The sequence below is a fragment of the Enoplosus armatus genome, chromosome 20 (assembly GCF_043641665.1).
Source record: "Enoplosus armatus isolate fEnoArm2 chromosome 20, fEnoArm2.hap1, whole genome shotgun sequence".
In the NCBI taxonomy this organism is placed as follows: Eukaryota; Metazoa; Chordata; class Actinopteri; order Centrarchiformes; family Enoplosidae; genus Enoplosus; species Enoplosus armatus.
Genome location: NC_092199.1, coordinates 11,452,884 through 11,472,274, shown reverse-complemented (window position 1 = coordinate 11,472,274; position 19,391 = coordinate 11,452,884). Strand labels below are relative to the sequence as shown.

Genomic DNA, 19,391 nt, shown 5'->3' with positions numbered 1-19,391 from the left:
ATGTGGCAAAAGGATATGGACAGATTAACCTCTGTCTTTATCTTTCAGTGATTCAGCAGACATTGGTCGAGGAGTCGCTGGACTGAATAGATTGAATGAAGCAGATTTGAGCAGCCTAAGTGACAGGCAGGAGCAAAGACCAGCCCTTGTGGTCTTGCAGACTTATCCCTCTGTTACAGAATGGTGTTCATTACATTACTGATTCGTCATCACTCATCATTCATTATGCACTGACCAACTTGTCACCATTCATTATGGCTGTGTCCCAGAGAGGGCACTTAGTGTCTACCTTCTGCAAAAAAAACTGCTGAAACTACAGTATTTCTCTTTTGGAAGTAAATTTGCATGTAATCTATAATTATGGCCCTTCACTGCAAACTGAGAGACTTGAAAGGATGTGAATAAGTGACACAAATGAGCACAGCTGGGCTGTTGAAAGCAAAGTTAACACAGCGACTTATCAAACTATGAAAACATAATGGCAATTCCAATGTGACATATCTTCCAGCATTTCAATAGCATTTAAGGTGGAATTGTGTGGCTTTATGGTAACAAACAGAGAACAGAGAGAACAGGCATGAGAGAAAAAGGAGCGATAGAGAGTGAAAAAAAACATACATGTATTAAACAAGAAAGACTGAAGTCATAGAGAAAACGGGAAGAGATGGAGGGGCGTAAGAAGGGGGTGGCTAGTGAGAAAGAGACAGTGAGTGGGAGAGACAGAGACAAAGACACTGTGGGGATGAAAGAGATGCTGGATTTGTAATGGCAGGGAATCTGAGAGCTTTTTTTTTGTACCAGATGTCCACCCACGTTAACACTTGTGCTGTGAGTGAATGATATGAGATTTGATGGACATTATTTCAAAGTCTAGAGTAGTGGCAGTGGTCGGAGCTTTTTACACCAGCAGTCTGATTTGTACTTCCTGGTTATATAATTATGTAATTTAACATCAGCTCACAAGCAATTTAATGGGATTCTTCTTGTTAAAGCCTGAGATTTCTGTTTGGTTCAGAGCTGGTAAGCAAAAAGAGAGAAACACAGGACTCTGAACTTGCCTCCAAAGTTGCTTTTTCCTCAGGGGGTCCTACTTCATCAGCAGGCAAAGCAAATTACATTCTCTTTCTGAATCTAGGACGTTAATTGCAGTGCTGTGATACAAAGCAAGAGTGTGTTAGAACTCAGCAAAGCCACGCAAATGAAGTTGGCAGGGTGTCAACATCTTTGGTGTGACTGTGAATTAACTGGGTATAAACAGTGTTGCAGTGTTGGAAAAAATTAGACATCTTTAATATATTTTATATATCCCCTTGCACAGTCCTATTGGGACTTGATTTAGGAGACAGGAGATTTAACATGTTGTCACACGCACACTTCTAAAATAATTTCAAAAGTAGCTACCCAGGGTGGTGGTGGAGTGGAAAACCTGAAGGATAAACATTTTCCCCTCTTCAACACCTACTATCAATCTACCCTTAATCGTGGCACTTACATAAACCTCTCAGTAACAATAGGGAGTTGTTGTTGTCGCCGCGAAGCTCTCAGTGTGAACGATGTGGGACAGTATGATGTATGTGAGACAGGATGTTGCTGGAAAAGGGGATGCGCGCGAGGGAGACTTTGCCCAGAAAAGCTTTTCCTCTTTCCTCTTTCGGTCTCTCCTCCTCTACGTGTAGTGTATTGACTTTATCCTCTCTATTTCTATCTATAGAAAAGCGTCTGGATTCAACGGCGTGTCAGCGGGAAGAATCCATAGTAGCCAGCACCATGCCTGACAGCACACATCCACTGCACCTCCACACTTATGTAATACAATTGTTACTCACACATGCATAGAGACACATACTTATGTACATGCACACACACGTATACAAACACCTGTATGCCTGACAGTCCTGTATGTGTGCAGACACCCATAAATACACTGACAGATGGACTCTTTTCAAACAGTATCAACTTATTCAAGCCTGTTATTCAGATTGCCGTAGTGTGTTCTTTGATTGAAGGGACCAATCCTATTTTTTCCTCTAATACATATATTCTATTCACATCAAGTATATTTAATGAGTAACTATTATTAAATCATTCAAGAGCTACAGTGTGTAATGTTTAATGAGGAGTGATAGCATAATTGTCTCAAGACACAGCGGGTAAACACAAGAGAAACACACAGGGATGTGACAATGTTTACAGCCATAAAGGCATGCAGCCTGGCATACCTGACACAGACACACAGAGACAAACACGCAGGTTACCTGGCCTCTGCCACAGTGCAGCAGTAACTGCCACTGCGCTGGGAGCTCCTGCCCACCCGCAGCTCCTCTTGAGACTTACGCCGATTAAAGTAGTCTGTGAGTTTCCCAAAACTCGCCATCTTTCCTCTCTCTCTGCTCACCTCCACCACCCTCTCTCCTTTTGCCTTCCTTCCCTTTGATCCGTAAAAAAAAAAAAAAAAAATCTGTCCTGTTGTGCAAAGCTCCTTATAGCACACGACCTCCTGTCTTGCTGTCTGCCTTCTTCTGCTTCTACCTGGATTCAGTGGCACGGCTCAGCGTCAGCCGCAGGTCCGAGTCTCCCCGCGCTCCCTCATCCTCTCGCGCACAGCACTTAATGTGCAGAGGAACGAGCCAAACCCCGCTCTGCCTTTCTCTGCCTCTCTTCTCTTTCGATCGGTTGCTACTGCACGCAGAGCGCATTCACTGACTCTCTCAAAATAGTAACGTTTGTAACTGCCCACCAATCGACACAGCAGGAGGAGTGCCCCCCTCACTGGAGAGCAAACAGGAAGGAGGAGAGAGAGAGGGGGGGAAAGAGAGAGGGAGAGAGGTGGGGGCTGAGCGTCGGTCTCCTTGTGTGCTGGAGAAAGCAGAGCTGGTGGGAGAATATGAGCTGCTATGATGCTTGTATCTAAGCCCACCCCCCCTCTTTCTCTCTCTGTCTCTCTCTGTTTTTTAGCGCATATTGTCTGTGTTGCTCTCTCTCTCTCTCTCTCTCTCTCTCTCTCTCTCTCTCTCATGCATGAATTCTTTCACACGACTGTTCGACTCTCGCTGAGCACACACACAACCTTCGATCAATGGTTGAGCTTTGAGTGTGTATCACTCTGTCTCGCTCTCCATCGCTCTCTTCTGTTCCTCTCTCTCTCTCTCTCTCTCTCTCTCTCACACACACACACACACACACACACACACACACACAGGCTCACACTTAACCTGAAGTGCACCTGCTCCTCGACCATAACTTCCCCTGCTTGTTTGTCTGTGTGTCTGTTTGTGCGTGTGTGTGTGTCTGTATGTGTTAGGGATGCCACAGTGAGGACATTTTCCCTTCGGTTAATAAACTTGTGACAACACCGGTGTTACAGATCACACAGACATTTTACAAGAAAAGAAACTGATGACGCTCAAAATCTGTAGAGCGTTTACTTTGATCTTTAATGTTAGATCGTTCCTATTAGCATTGGGTTTAAATCCAAAGTATTGCCAAATAGTCGCTTTTGCTTTTTCACCGAATCCTCCACCATCATCTTGTTGGTCAACTCTCTTTACTCTTGTCAAGTGATGAATGACATCTGACTCCTGCTGACTCAAGGCATGTAATCGGTGTGTAACCGGTGTATGCCGAACACCGTGTAACACCGGTAACACTGACTACAGAGGCAAGCCTAATGTATGTTGTGGACAAGATCTCTCTCTCTCTCTAATTCCATTAATAATGAAAAACAAGCAGAGAGGTTTTGCCAGAATGACCGGCTGGTGGTCCCTGTGCATTTATCTGAAGGAAATCCACTCAGAATGAAAAGGATGATGGGAGGACGGATGCAGCGAGGGACTCACACTTCAAGAAGAAGAAAAATACATAACCTCCCACCGTTTTCCCCTTCCTTTTAACATTTTTATATGTATGGACAGTAAAATACAGCTTTGATTGATGTCTCCAGGTCCAGTGGCACCATGTGCAGTATTCATTTGAGGACTAATCTGGGACACAGCTGGGCTTGTATAAGAATGATCATGTAGAATTACCGGTTTGCTCACTTCCACTCTATCAACCTCACAAGGAGCAGATGAGGATCAGTAAAGCCAGGTTTACTCAGAGTTTCTACAATCTCACTGAACATACGTTGCATTTTTAGCGTGAGTGGAATGGAACCTGTGAGTCACACAGGACGGCGGTGAAATCTCCCATTTGAGAAGTTTGGCACATTTCCTTGAAAAATGACTTGAACTATTAATTCTCTGTCAACTGACTATTCAATTAATCACTGCAGCTCAAATCGCCACTTCAAATAGCTCCTCTTGCACTTTCAGAAGAGGATGAGAAGTAGTACATTTTGACATTACTCATTAGGAAAATACAATATATTCCTCCAGGTGCTGAAATTTGTCTCTGACACAAACAGGTTGCAAAGCAAACTTTGAGTGGAAGGCAGCTAGTGTGTAGACGTAGACCAAACCACTGAAGACACGTGACAAATGGACTACAGCAATGCTCTAAAGAGTGTCCACTGTGATTGGTTACAGTTATCGGTAGCAGCTCATTGCAGAACACTCCAATAATGATCAGATACTGTGTGGACAGCTAAAAATCATTCTTAACCACCCAACCAATAATCAAGATGTAATTAAGCTGCCAAGACAAAAGATATTCCAGTTTTACTAAAGGTAACACTAAAATCAGTAACACTGTCTCAGTAAAACTAGTGCAGAGATTGAGATTTTGACAATTTGCAGACTACACGTGTGTTTGCATGTATCTGTGTGTGTGTGTGTGTGTGTGTGTGTGTGTTCTGCTTCTGTTTGCTGCGCTGTGATCCCACGCTGCAGTTAATGTTGTGAGAAAGGTGTGGGCTGTGCGAGCTTTGCAGCTTCCCGTGCTAAAGAGTTCAGCTTATTGATCAGCCTCTCCCGTCTCCTTCTCGATCAAAATTCCCTTCGTTCCCTCCCTCTCTGTCATGATTTGCGCTGCCCCTCCCCCGACTGCCCATTGATCTGAGAAGCTACATTGTCTGACTATATTGCCCAGCATGATAATATTCCGAGTCCGAGTCCCCGAGCAGAAAGAGCAGGGAGAGGGGGGAGACAGAGAATACCGAAGAAACAGAGATGGACGAATTAGGTGAACATAGTGTAATATTAATGGCTCTTAAAGCATCTGCAGTCCTCATCCCTGCTGACACTACAATAATATTATTCCATAAATCTGCAGTGTGCTTACGCATTTGCAAAACAGATTCATCAATATTATGTATATGCATCCTGTGCTGCTGCATGTTCATACCTTGTGTTACCAGAACTAATTCCTGCACATTTAGTGTAGATTCATTTGAATCGAGCAGCAGCCATATCAGGAGCATTATGTGAATGCTGTAATTTGTGAACGTTTCTGAGTTTTTTACCACTAGGACAAGGAATAACACCACGTTTTGTCTGCAACACTGCTGTTACCCATACCTGCAACAGAGGTAGTGAAAGGCTGATAGAAAAAGAAGTTTCTATGCTCCATACACCTAGGACAAAATCAGCCTGTGTTTATATGTAATACTGAGTTAAAATATTATTTGAATATTCCTATGATTTTTTTTTGGGGGGGGGGGGGACAAAACTTTGGCTGATAAATGAGGTTGCCTGTTTTAAATAGCTGGAGAGAAAGAGGAACAGAGAGAGGAAGAGCTGGAGTCAGGGAGAGAGCGGGACTTCAGAGGATTGAGGGAGACGCAGTAGAAGAGAGTGAATCTTGACAAAAAAAGGATACGGCAGCAACAGAGCGAACCACAGGCCTCTGAGGGGAATTTACCACCACAGCGAGGAAGAGCCGAGCTCAAAATATTGACAGCTCGGGCTTCTTTTTGCCTTTAGTCTACGTTTGGCTCTAAAATGGTTTTGGCTGCTGAATAAATCATATACCTCTATTTTTCCAGGGCTATTTTCATTCAAACACACAAACATCCTCGCTCTGGCAACATCCATTTGGGTACACGACACTTGAAACTAACTTTCCACTGAACTCAGAATAGAGATGAGGTCATCCGCAGACAGTCACTCAAACTTTTAATGCTGAATGATTCAATCATGGTTTAGATTTAAATAAATTATTATTCATGACTTATTATTAAACCAGCTGTCAAAACAAAGGACAAGACAAGCACTTTGATTTTCATTGACAAACAATAAGCTATCACAATACAGAGGCAGGACAACATGAAACTATTAACAGACACAGACACAACTATTTTGAACTTTTTTCCCCCACAATTTAGTCTTTGTGTGTTCCCCATTTGTGCAGCAATCCCTGTCGATGGTGCCCCTCTGGTGGCAGGGTAAAAGGGTAAACCATACCGAACCATGTGCCTCCTTCTTTACTCGTCACCAGCTGTTTTTTTGATCCATCAGACAGTCAGACAGAACCGGAGCTTCTAGTGCAGTCACCAGAACATGATGCTTCACCAGCATTCAACACACAGACACTGCGGAGGCACAGCTGTCAGGAACTGAACAGGGTCCCCTCCATTGTGGGAAAGTGTTTTATGTTTACACAACACAAAAATTGTCTGAGTATTTGTAATTTTGTACGTTTGTATCAATATCGCGTATATGTCGGCCAATAGGTAACAAGAAATTGCTGTATGCAAACACAGATCGATATATATGACCATCTAGATGACAATATATATACAATGTTTTTTTTGTTTTCAAATATTGATGTGCACATGGAGCATGCATGTAATCATGAATATGAAATCAATATCGACTTACTGAAGACTCACAATAAGTATTCACCGAGCGCTCAGTCTGCAGACACCTTGATACATCATTCCACCCTACAGCTCATTTGACAGGAGAGAAACAGCCAGTCATGGAGAAAGCGAGAGACAGTTTAAGAAAGCTTCTTCCTGTAATTACTGTGGCAGCACTCAGAAGCCTTCCCTGCTGGGATTAGTCAGACAGGACCATTCACAAGACAAGACACACACACACACAGAATCTAAGTTATGCACAGTAAAATGAACACCATCATTTTGGAGCACGCCGGAAGAATCCTTTCTATCCTTATGGAATGATAAGCACCCTCCATAGAGTCTGACACACACACACACACACAGTCAGACACACACACATGCTGAGGATGAACACCACCGTCACCACCACGTCTTCATGAGTCATCAGTAAAGGGCCCTGCAAAGCAGCCCCGGGATAATCTCCCTCTCCCTCTGTGCAGATGTGTGAGCGTGTTGCGGCCTTGACGTCTCTACTTCTACTCCTGCCTGTGACCAAGTCATCGCCTCTTTTAACTTGCCTTTCTCCTTTCTTTTATTTGTCATCTTCAGTCACTTGTTCCTTAAGCTCCAAGTTTCTTTTCTCTGCTGTCTATCTCTCTCTTAAGTCGAGCTCAGACTGCAGGAGTTTTCAGGTTGCATCACACACATATGGAGAAACTTAAGATGTTCTTCTCTCTTATCTCAATAATGGCGCATCACACACACACACTACAGAATATTATCAAGCTTATTATGCCAGAGGGGGCAATGCACCACCTCACGTTATCTCATGGGGAAGCAGATGTAAACAAAATGGAGACTGACGTGGTGCAACAACTTGCTGTAGTAATGCTTTGCAGGAAGAAAAAACTAAAGGAGAAGGCTTAATGAGTCTTGGGGAGACGCGGTCAACACAGGTTGTCTGTTCTTCAACGAGAAGTGGAGGTGAGATTTTAACTGTCCCCTTCAATCTGTCAACAGCAGTATGCTAGCTAATGTTAGCCTCAAGGGCTAGAATGTTTACCGTTGCTTGGCAACACCGTCAGCTGATCTGGGACTAACATTAGGGTTTAACGCTAACGTTTAGCTTCTGTCTCCTTGTAGACTTGTCTCTCTCATTGGCTATTGTGGTCTCGCTCATGTTTGATGTTTGATGAGTCTGTGTGAGCAGGTCGGGAGGGTCAGGGCTGGAATTGTAAACCCCTCACATTACCAGATAGTCTGGGCCAAACCGGTACCGACCAAGGTCTCCTCCGATTGTGGGGGGGGGAGGTGAATCTGGGATATATCGACACAAACTGTAGTCTGAGATCGGCTTCGGTCTACCCTCGGCACTTCTTTGATCATAACCCTATAAAAATCTGGTACTCCTTTTGGAGTTGCATATAGTGCATACAGTATGTGAAGTAATTAAGAAAGGTTTAATCGGTACACAGAACACAGCACATCATCCATCCTAGACATATACAGCTTGGCATTTCAGCATCTTTCAATCCAAGTTCACAGACAATTTCTAAGAATTATTGACATGTGTCTGTGCATGTGTGTGTCTGCCTGGTACGTTCTGTATCCAGCACAAGGGGACGTCAGAGAGGAACAAACAACAGCTGGGTTCCGCATGATTCATATCCCCTGCTGACATATTTTGTATTAGCAAAGAGGAAACTTGAGGAATATAAAATCTCTGTCTCAGTCACAGTTTACATAGTTTACATGTACGTGTTTACACACACATACATACATTTTTGTTAATCCAAAAAGAGGAATCACTTTTTAAAGCTAATAGAGTATTAAAAGTCATGCTTGCCTTAGAAAGAAACGCTTTCTGTCAAGTTTCATTCAATACTAAATAATAAACAAAGGTTGTTAAAGTTATCTGGTTAGCCATGTACTCTTTCTTTTGTTGTCTTGAATGTTGTATTTTGGAAAACAATAATCTGCTTCAGAATGAGCCTTTTACAGCACTCACAAATCGACACACAGGTGAAACGAATGAACATTGGCTGCAGTCAGTGGCATTGTGCCACTATTGGGACAACTTCAAATAACACACCCATCCTTAATGTTATTAGTTACACCTGCACTTTTCCTGAAATAATGAGCCAGAATGTCCTCTGTGAAAAAGGCCCAAAGTCAAGCCCTTAAAATTAAATCCACTTTGCATTTGGGGGAATACATTTGGGATACTGTTTAATTGTGGTTAAATGATCTTGAAGTGTTACATCATTTTGCAACAGCTATCAGCTGACAAACATTTAAAGCAGTGGTAGGAGAGAAGATACATTGATGGCTGGAGACAGGGAGCAAGACAGGGAGCAAGAGGACAAAGGAAACAAAGTTTCAGACTCACAAGAGATGATGTGAGCTGACATTTCAGTTGGGTGCTTTCAGTCTCGTTTGCATTACTTTTGCTTTTCTGAAGGTCTGTATAAATACACGCTTTTCCTCCACATGTTAAAGGTGTTTTAACATGTTTAATACCATCTTCTGGTAGCACATAAATGCACCATTTAGTACATTTAAAACAATGCATGTGTTCACCTGCATTTCCACACACAACAGTAATGCAACTTAATACAAAAACCCTGAATAAATGCTCACAGCTATGGATTACCTTTGGTTACGCTAGTTGATTTTAATTCTCTGCTGTAACCAGAGGCTGCCTGGAGATACACAGTATAAAGCATGCTTTGGGCTAGCAATAATGTACATGCAAATTTGTAGTAAATGGCCTAAAACATATAAAATATGATATTGGCTGTCTTTTCAACAATTGTGAGCTACTTAGTGCAGTCAAATGATGGACCATGTCTGACCCATGCCTGTGGAAGCCCATCTTACTCTGCTTCACAGGAAAGCTTTATAGTTAAAAGTGTAGGCACAGACAAATGCACACAAATTCCCCAGGACCCCAGCTAAGAATGTGAAAGAGTGAGAACCTTACAAGCGAAAGCTGTGAAATGTACCAATTTTCTCTTGTTTGGTTTTGCAACTTGACCACTGTCTTTCTTCACTTAATGAATTTCACCTTCACCAAAAGGCTCTGAATACTGTTAGGGATGATTCTCTCCCCTCTTTGAGGAAATGCCCTCTGGGAGGAGGTATAGAGAGCCTTGTTCAAAAGAGGAACATTCCTTGAGGCTATTTGGCTCTTGAACACTAAACCATCGACACTTTAAGGTACATGTCTTTAGCTTGTTGTCTTCCCTGTATTTTTATGTAGGATTGGTGTTTTTATCAGTATGCTCGTGGTATGTTGTCCTGTCCGTCCATTGCACTGTGAGCTCAAGTTTCTAAAAACTTTTCTTGTAATGGCAACAGAGTTAACTCAGCTCAACATTTGCTTAAAACGTGTATTTTGAACAGAGCACTGTTCTATAAATCACGCACAGACACAAATATACAGGTAAGCATGCACACACACACACATACACACCACAGTGGAATGCCATATTTCTCTAAATTAATCATCTTCAGAGAGAAAAATGTAAATGCTCTGCCTGGAGGACTTGGAACCAGATGCCTATTTTTCTCTTTCTCTCTCTTCCTCTCTCCCTCCCTTACTCCCTCTTTCTCCTATCTGTCTATCCATCTCTTTCTCACTCACTCTATAATATCGCCCGGCCACTCCCAGTCTGCATAATGCCAGTCGGACTTAGCTTCTGGTCCTGAGGGCTGGTCTGAATAAAAGATGAGGCAATGTAAGTATTGGCTGCTGACTCTGAACTTCTCATAAACTTCCACTACCTCCCTTGACCTCTGAAATTGCTTATGAATCATCACTTCAAGGATGCAAGGTAAAGCAGTCTGTTGATGTTAAAACCACACTTGTGTTCTTGGGCAAGACACTAAGTTGCTCCCATATTACCAAGGATCCTATTTTCGCTCCAATCTTCCCACCCCTCCTTGAAAGTTCCCATTCTCTGTGGTGGTTTTCCAGCTTAATCCCCGGTGATTAGAGAGCTAATCAATTCTTCTAGGGGGGATTCACTGAGGTGTTAAGGTGTAGCTTACACACACACTTTATGGCAGCACGTTGGTGTAGTGAGCAGAAAAGATTACCGGGCTCAAGCCACCGTGTCGGCGAGCATCCGGTGTGTCTAAGTGTCCTTGAGCTACACACACTCTCTTTGAACATCCACTGGATTTCATAGAGTTCAGAGTAAGCAGCATCGGGCAGAACTGTTGTTTGATGTTTTAACCACTTACTATCAATTTCATACTTACAGTAACATCACTGCTAACTTTTTAACTGCGTTTTTCTACCTTCCAGGCAGCCACAGGATTTCATTCATTTCACTATGCAATGAAATAAACGTGCAATGACGATGAAAATCATGTCATTCACCAAGCACGTGTGCAACATCAACACTAACCACTTTGTCCATTACCGCATGACGGCAAACAGAATCAGGATAGGTTGAAATGTCACATCCTTATTATTGTAATGCACCCCAATTTTTATAAAACTCCTTATGGAAAATTCAATACATCTCTGAGACAGAAACAGTACCACTAGAGGGCAACTACTCTTTCCCCAAACATGCACAGAAAATCCAAAAGTCTCTTTCTCATTTCTGTCTCTCTCTCTCTCCCTTTCAATCAAGTGACTGACAGTCACACTGCGGCTCAATATGTTCACTGCTGTTTCTGTTTTTCTTTCACATAAACATCTCAGAAGATCATTTCACCTCACTCCTGTGATTTCCTCACAAACAAACACAACCACACACCCTGTTTTGACGGAAGCCGACCACTGTTTCTGTTATTGCTCATGTCTCATGTCCAGCCGACCGCCCTCCATGATTCATTATGCGGCAGTTCAGTTAGATTTGAACTGCGCTGTGTGTCGTTCCTTGCTGCCGTCATTGTCTTGAGAGTGATTAGGCTGCCGCTGCTGTGTGTACTTGTGTGTGGTGTGTATATGTGGAGGCGGAGTGTTCAACGTGAGATGACCGCAACAACCAGAATCTCTTTTGGACAAATGAATCCTGTTTTGTAACAAGGCTGTGCTTCATCTGACGTTACACACACACCAAAAGATATAATAAGGAGAAAGAGATAACAGGAAAACATAATGACAATAAAACGGATTAAAGATGTGTTGGTTAAAAAAATCTGTAGGCGCGCACATGTGAGTGTTTGCAGAAGGTTTTGACAGTGTGCTGAGATCATGTCTATCTGTACCAGCTACACTGTTCACACAGCCTTGGAGAGTCACACACACACATGCACAAAGACGAGCACACAAACACAAAGCAATTTTCCTGTGAGGTAGCAATAATCTGTCTTCTCAACCCAAATGTATGCAGCAGCCTTCCATTCATGAATGCATAGTGATGAGCGCAAACATGACCAGGCACCTCAAGGACTGAACTGTGACAAACAAACAAATAAACAGGCCAGCTCGACAGGTTGGACTTCATTGGGCCAAACAAAACCTGAACCTGTGGCTTGAGGAGAAAGCTTTTAGTGTTCCCTCAGACAGCAGCTACTTTGTGAATGACGTGTTCATTTCACATCAAGCCTGTGTATTTTGCAGGACTAAAGACGTAACATTTTGTTTGTAGTTTGGTTATAATGCACCCTGGGTCAATAGTAAGAAGGCACTGTTATATAGCACCATGTACTGCGTTTTTATTACTAAAATGGTAAGTCACAAAGAAGGCAGTGTGAGCTGGAGCCGCCGTGCATCATCTTTAAAAACACAATCCGCACAAATTGCTGCAGTATAAAGGCTGGAAGTATTAACATCAACTTGTTTGTGCACCCCTGCATTCTCGCAGCCCGACAGCTCGGCCCCAAATGACCAATTAGGGCCCTTCTAGTTACCTGCTCACTGCGACAGATAGTATTTACTCAGCTCATCAGAGTGACGATTAAGAAATAAACATCTTAACTCCTCAGACCACATGCACATTCGGTCCACCTACTTTATTTCGAGTTACTTAACATCATTTCCATCCTCATCAGGCATCTGCCCTGCCCTCTGGTTTCCTTGAAATGCTGATAAAAGTCCCCTGATAGACTGTGGTCATCGCCTCTTCAAATAGCTTAAACCTCAATTTCCCTACACTGATTTCTTTATAGGCTGTATGAATAAATCTAATGTCGGAGCCATCTTAACCTCTGTAATTCAATCCCTAGAAAGAGGGGCTGGTAAATTTAGCTCTAGCCAGCTGTTCCAGACAAATGATACTGATGTGAAAAGAGACAAAGAGGGAAACAAATGAGCTATTAAAAAGCTTCCAAACACTGCTGCAATGATGACGGCCATCTCCTTTATTTGTTGCCCAAGGCTACATCATGTCAGTTTACAGACACAGTCATAGAGTTGAAATTTTGACTGCAGCTACAGTATCCAGTGAAGAATGACCCTAACCATGACCACACAACAGCTCCATCAGTCACATGAAATCCAGCACTGCCTAAGTCCCTGACAGCCTGATGATGATGACTCTTTTACTGTCCCCAAGGGAACATGAATCATCTACCAGAGGCCATCAGTTTACATACATTTCAGTAATACCACAACTCAACTCAACTAAAATTGAGGTACATTTTTAAACCTAGACAAAGGTTCCACTGCTCTGCCTCAAATGTGAGGATTTGCTGGGTTTTTTTTTTTTTTGTCTTTGTTAATTGAATATCGTTGGGTTCTGGACTTGTGGTAGAACTTGTAGGTTTTCACTTTTTTCCCGAAATTTTAAAGACTCAACAACTACTAATCCGGGGGACAAAAACAGTCAACATAGTAATCGATCATGAAAAAAATGATCTGATTTCCAACACTATTTTTCAGATTTGTTTCTCCATTAATGACTCCAGTAATGTCAGATATAATATATAGAGAATATATTTCCTCTTGGTTAAATGTCATTCATTGTCCCATTTTTGGTTGACAAATATGTTTTGTATCCTCAGGATGTTTTGTTTTTGTGTTTTTTTTGCAAGTATAATGGGTTTTTATGTGAATCTCTGATGACGGCCCCCTTTACGTAAATGTCAGTGTGATCTTTGTAATACAAGTGAAATTGTGATGCAGAGGTAGGAGAATTACGAGGTTTCTAGAGGCCCACTGCTACAAAGCCGCCAGCACACCTGCGCTTAACTGTCATGCCATGACAGGTTGCGTAATGGGATATTAAACAGTACAATCTAATATAGAGCCACACTTCCTTCAGGAACATCTGACTGATTCCACATATGCAAGTTCCATCTTTGTGTTTGACTATTAGAACAAATATCCGCTTCAGAAAATGAGCCTCTCAGGACTTCAAAACTGCATGGAGACAGAGGAAATAATAATGTGAAAAGATGTTATGAGGCATTTAAATGAAGCAGCATTATCGCCCACTCTCCTAAAGCTTAGTGTGTTTGAAATATGGAATACTGTTGCAATCACTTTGTTGCTACGACATGAGTTAATTTATGAACTGGCAACATCAATGAAGTAAAAAACATCTAGCCTTAAAAAAACAATCCATTTACAGTACGAGTGAAATATGATGGTGTTTTGATAGTCAACATTGAATTCACATGAAGATAATAATACAGCATCATTCACTCTGTGAACTCTCATGTTAGAAACTAATGGTTGTGTCTCCCTCTAGTGGCTGAAAAGCAGCCACTGTGAACCCAATTTTCCAAAAATATCAGTCCCGTCCTCATCATTATGCTTGTCCTTATCTTATCGAGGCTGCGTCAACAGAACAGTAATTGGAATGCACTAAGGGTCAAACAATTACTGGTTCTGCTTTTTGCTCTGTATCTGAAAAACACAAACTCTATTACAGTTATGTTGATTATTATAAATGATGATGTGTGCGTGTGTGTGTTGTCTGTGCACTTGGACACAAAAAGAGAGAGGAGGGACTTATGACGTCTGTCAGTGTACACAGACATCACACAAACACACCACTTTCTTAACTTCACACACACACACACAAACGGTCATCAACTCCAACAGAGAAGGTGTGTGCTTAGAAGCATGAGTATATGTGTGTGTGTGTGTGTGTGTGTGTGTGTGTGTGTGTGTGTGTGTGTGTGTGTGTGTGTGTGCACTTGCAAGGGGGTGCATTTACAGCCCCCTTTCCCTCTTACGATGACTCACCAGTGAGTCACAGGCCAGAGAGTGGAGTTGCGCAAGTCAGGAACCCCTCTCTGTCACTCCACGGTGCAGCGGCAGGTCGGTGGTGTAACCTCATCATTAAGAGAAAGCTACGTCACGTTGGCACAGGAAGAGGAGGGTGACTCAGAAATCACTGATGTGTCACGGTCTATACGAGACATGAGGGGGGCCGGTGCTGACATACTGTAAATGAACGGCTTCACTTGACAGGTTGAGGTGAAGTGAGGAGGAGGGAAAGCATGTAGGCACGCATCCCTTCCTAGGCACAGTCGCAGGTATGAATTATACATGTTGCATCGATGCACGCCGGTGAGAGACAGGTATAATGAAGTAACAAGTGAGGAGTCTGTGATTCACACACACATACTTGAACGCACAGTCACACACACACCGACACCCAGCACTTACTATATGTGCACACACCCCAGAAACACAATGCCAGTCCTGTTCCTGCAGAAGGTGTTGAGAAGAAGGGAAGAGGACATGCAGTAGAGCCAAGAAGATACAACTCCCATGGCTCTTATCACACTCTGCTCAGCCACAGCAGCACTGACAAAGAGGGGAAGCTACTATGTGATGAAAGAAAAAAAGCATGGAGAATAACAAGCAGAGTACAAGATAGATTGATAGACAGACAGACAGACAGACAGACAGATCAGCGTGAAAACAGCGTGTGGTTGCCCTCATACAAACAGTTTGGTTATTGCTCCTCTGTGGCATCATTCCCAGGCTTTTTTTTCATCTTTCTGCTGACTCACTGCTTGAAAGGGAGATACCGAGTAGGAATGTTTGTGTCTGTCTTCTATGAAGCTTATGAATAATTGTGTGCCTCCGTGGATTTGTGTGCGCAACTGCGAAGTGTATTCATGATATTTCTTTGTATTCCCTGCCCTCCCTGCTTCACTGCGACATGTAAAGCTGTCTATCTTACTTCCCAGAAACTCCATTCATCAAAATATCAAACTGCAACCTTTTGTATACTGGATGGTGATGAGTCCTGTTTTGCTAAAAATAGAAAATGATAGCCTTTTTAAAATGCCCAGACATGTCGGGCTGTAAACCTCCAAGCACCTCATCAACCTGTCCTACTAAAACAGTGAGAGACAGGTCGGAGAAACACTGAGCATCTGTTTAGATGTCACCAGCTGCCAAAAAAGTTGTCCATACTGAACAGTGCGACTGGGCTTGTTTTCATTTTCTGTCAAGATGTTGTATTTCACACAGACAAGAGAGTCCATATGATCTTCATGCTCCCTTTCAAATGTCCTCACCTCAGCTCAGGCAAACACTTCAACACAAACCTTCAAGCCAACACTGTTGAATCTGAGTCTTTTAAAAGGTTCTGCCCTCAAACATGGCTTTTAGAAAACAAATGGCTTTGGATTGAGATATATATAGTTGAAACTACTGGGTAGAAAAAGGCTTGCAGCGTTTCTGCAAGTCATATTTTACAGTATCCAAAAGAGCCAGCGGGCTGAAATAATCTGCTAGTATATATAAATAGCTGAAAGGCTTCTCCAGCAGGCAACAACAGTTCCAGGAAGCCCCAAAATAGAGACAGGAAGTTCATGTAGTAAACACAATAAAACATGTTAACAAACTGTGTAAAGCGAACCGTCAAATCAGACAAATAAAGACACAATCTCTCTTACTCTATGAGCTGCTCCATTCCAGCACCCTGGGGCTCCAGTGGCTCCCAGGTTTTGGTTGGTCGTTCTCCTCTTACAGTGCGACTCCTGGCTTTTACCTGGGAACACACACACACACACACACACACACACACACACACGTGTTAGCCTGGCACCAGTTAGCATACACCTAGAACTATGTGAAAGACAGAGGAATGATGAGTAAGCAGATTGGGTTTGCTATCTTTCACTCATTCATCTCAATCATCACTCATTTTAAAACCGGACGTTTCGTGGATGTTTCTGGAAACATACAATCACTCCAACCATAGCCTTGTCTTTTGTCAGTCCTCTACATCTGTCACCCTCTCTGTCTCTTGAAGGGGTATGTAGGCCTCTCAGATCTTGAGGTGTTGAGTTTCAAAGTTGTCTTCATACTGTGTGATTTATGACGGAAACAGAGCTGGCCTTGGTTTCTCTGCTGTTTCAGACTTTCCTGTATGTATTCACAAACACTACCCAGGACCCTGTCCCTCTACTTAGACATCTAAAGAATTTCAGGAAGCGCCGAAGCAAATAAATGTGGTCAGGATTATCAACTTCTCTCCGTCTTTGTCAATTCATCTCGACAAAGGATTCTATTCAGCTACCACTGGTTTACATGTGATTTTTACATTTTTTACATACTTGAATGTCTGTGACTTGTTCATGGCATATATATATATATATATATATATATATATATATATATTCTATTGTCTTCTTCTTCACACACACACAGCTAAACTTGATTCAATGGAATGTGCATGAAAGCTGCTTTCCGCTCAAGAACACATTCAACACATAAGAAAGACTTTCTTAATCATCTCCAATAACACTGACCTATTTCTCACTCAAAGAAACACACTATGAATCTAATTAATATTATTCATGTTAATGTGAAGTAATTATGCGGAGCTACGGCACCTGGATAAACTGTCTATGGGTGGTGACACCTATCTCGCCCCCAAGCCTGCATGTTAATTAAACAGAACATCTGGCGAGAACGGAAACACACTGTCGAGTTGAACCGACGGGACGCTCCCTTGATCCAAAGCGCTGAGTGTTTTGGAAGGTGAACTTCAGTTAAATTTGGGATGCGCACGTCTCTTTGTGCCAGGATCTGCTACAGTCAAAATTGATAAGCGGCCAATCCCAGCTTTCACTGATTTGATCGGAAAATCCTGGCAGAGCAAAGGCAGAGGAGGTTGACTGTGTGTGCTGCAAGGCCAATTCTGGTTTTCACCAGAACTAAATGACAAACATGACTTGTTCTGAAACTATTAGTTCATTAATCGATCAGAGGGAAGTTAATCTGACAGTTTTTAACTGATTACTTTGCTACTAAAAGATTGCTTACTTTTCTCTATTTCCTATAATTGTAAGTTTAATTTCTTCAGGTATTTTGACTGTTTTAAAGACATTAAAGATGAAATATTTCATTATTTTTGTAGAAATGATTAATAATAATAATATAATATATATACTATAATGACAAAATTGTTGGGGCTAATTTGATTGGATTCGATTAGATTTGTCTGTTGTGTCAAAGAATTTACCAACTAAGCTGAACTCAGACTGATATGTCTTGAAAGGGATCATCAAGCTTACAAAATATAGACAAAAATAAAAAGAGACAATCATTGAGCAATTTCCTAAATGTCCTTGGACTGGGCTTAATACTTGTCTGGGAAACCGGCTGATACAGTTTTTGCAACTGTGTCCCGGAATTGGAAAAGTTTGGGCTCACAGCTAAAAAAGGCCAACAATACATCGTTCAGCAGGGACAAAAGACAGCTGCACAACAGAGGAAAGAGTTATTAACTCACTGGTGCCTGAGTGAGATGTGTCTCTCGTGTCTCTAGATCTCCATTCACTCACTTCACTTTTGTGCTTTTCTTATCATCTAACTGTCATTTGAAGCAGAATTATGAAAAACAGACATGAAGCAAATATTAAACCCATTTCTGTTTTCACATATCTGTACTGTATCTACCTTCTTTCCCTCACCTTAGTCCTTCACATTCACGGCTTTGCTTCCACCCAGTCATGCATACTAATCTGTGCTGTAACTTGGAGCAGTGGCCAGCCGCTGCCTGCCTGTCCCATCAAACATGCATAAGAAACAGATGTATCTTTGATGTAGGCTTGTTCATGTTGCCCCATGTGCATGAGTGTGTGAATGAGAGAGTGTGTGTGTGTGTGTATGTTATGTGTCTTTGTTAGCGTGCTCCCAGGCCCTGCGGGTGCAAACCAGACTTGGGAGATGTGGCTGCATGCCCCAACACACAAGGAGAGAGGGAAGGCTGACACAGATCCTTGGCAGGACAAATAATCAATGCAGCAATATGTTGCCATATATTATCTTTAAATGCATAATTCACATGAATCGAAGCAATTTTGTGACAGTAATTATAGCTATTTGTATTAAACATAGGCTACTGTATGTATAATGGATTTCATTTAAATATAGTTTCTGCATTGATTCACTATTTTAAGTTTTATTATGCTCTGATTGAAAAGATAACTATCACAAGTATATTCTTACTTACATTTTAACTGTTACTGTACTGCTTGCTAGCATTTCAGCCTTTTGCCACTTTCGATTGGCACAGATATACTGCATATGCTATTGTTATATCATTTGTTAAACAGTGCATATTCTTAATAACTGTAGATTGTAGATCAAGATGGGCTCTTCAGTTACATATACATATACTGATGCTTGACTTGTATATAGTATCGCATACCATATGTTTTTCTGTATTATGACACCATTACTATTGTGGACAACACATGGTAATAATATCAAATGTGTCACGCAATGGTTCCCACC

At 42.0% G+C, this 19,391-nt stretch overlaps 1 protein-coding gene across 1 annotated transcript in view; it reads right to left on the bottom strand.

Annotated features, from left to right (window-relative positions):
- The window catches only part of ankfn1b (ankyrin repeat and fibronectin type III domain containing 1b), a 103,470-nt gene extending 101,096 nt beyond the window's left edge, over positions 1 to 2,374 (bottom strand). The window contains exon 1 of the mRNA XM_070927662.1: positions 2,256 to 2,374. Coding sequence (XP_070783763.1) covers positions 2,256 to 2,374 — 119 coding nt within the window. The remainder of the gene's footprint in view (positions 1 to 2,255) is intronic.
- Positions 2,375 to 19,391: the final 17,017 nt, after the last annotated feature.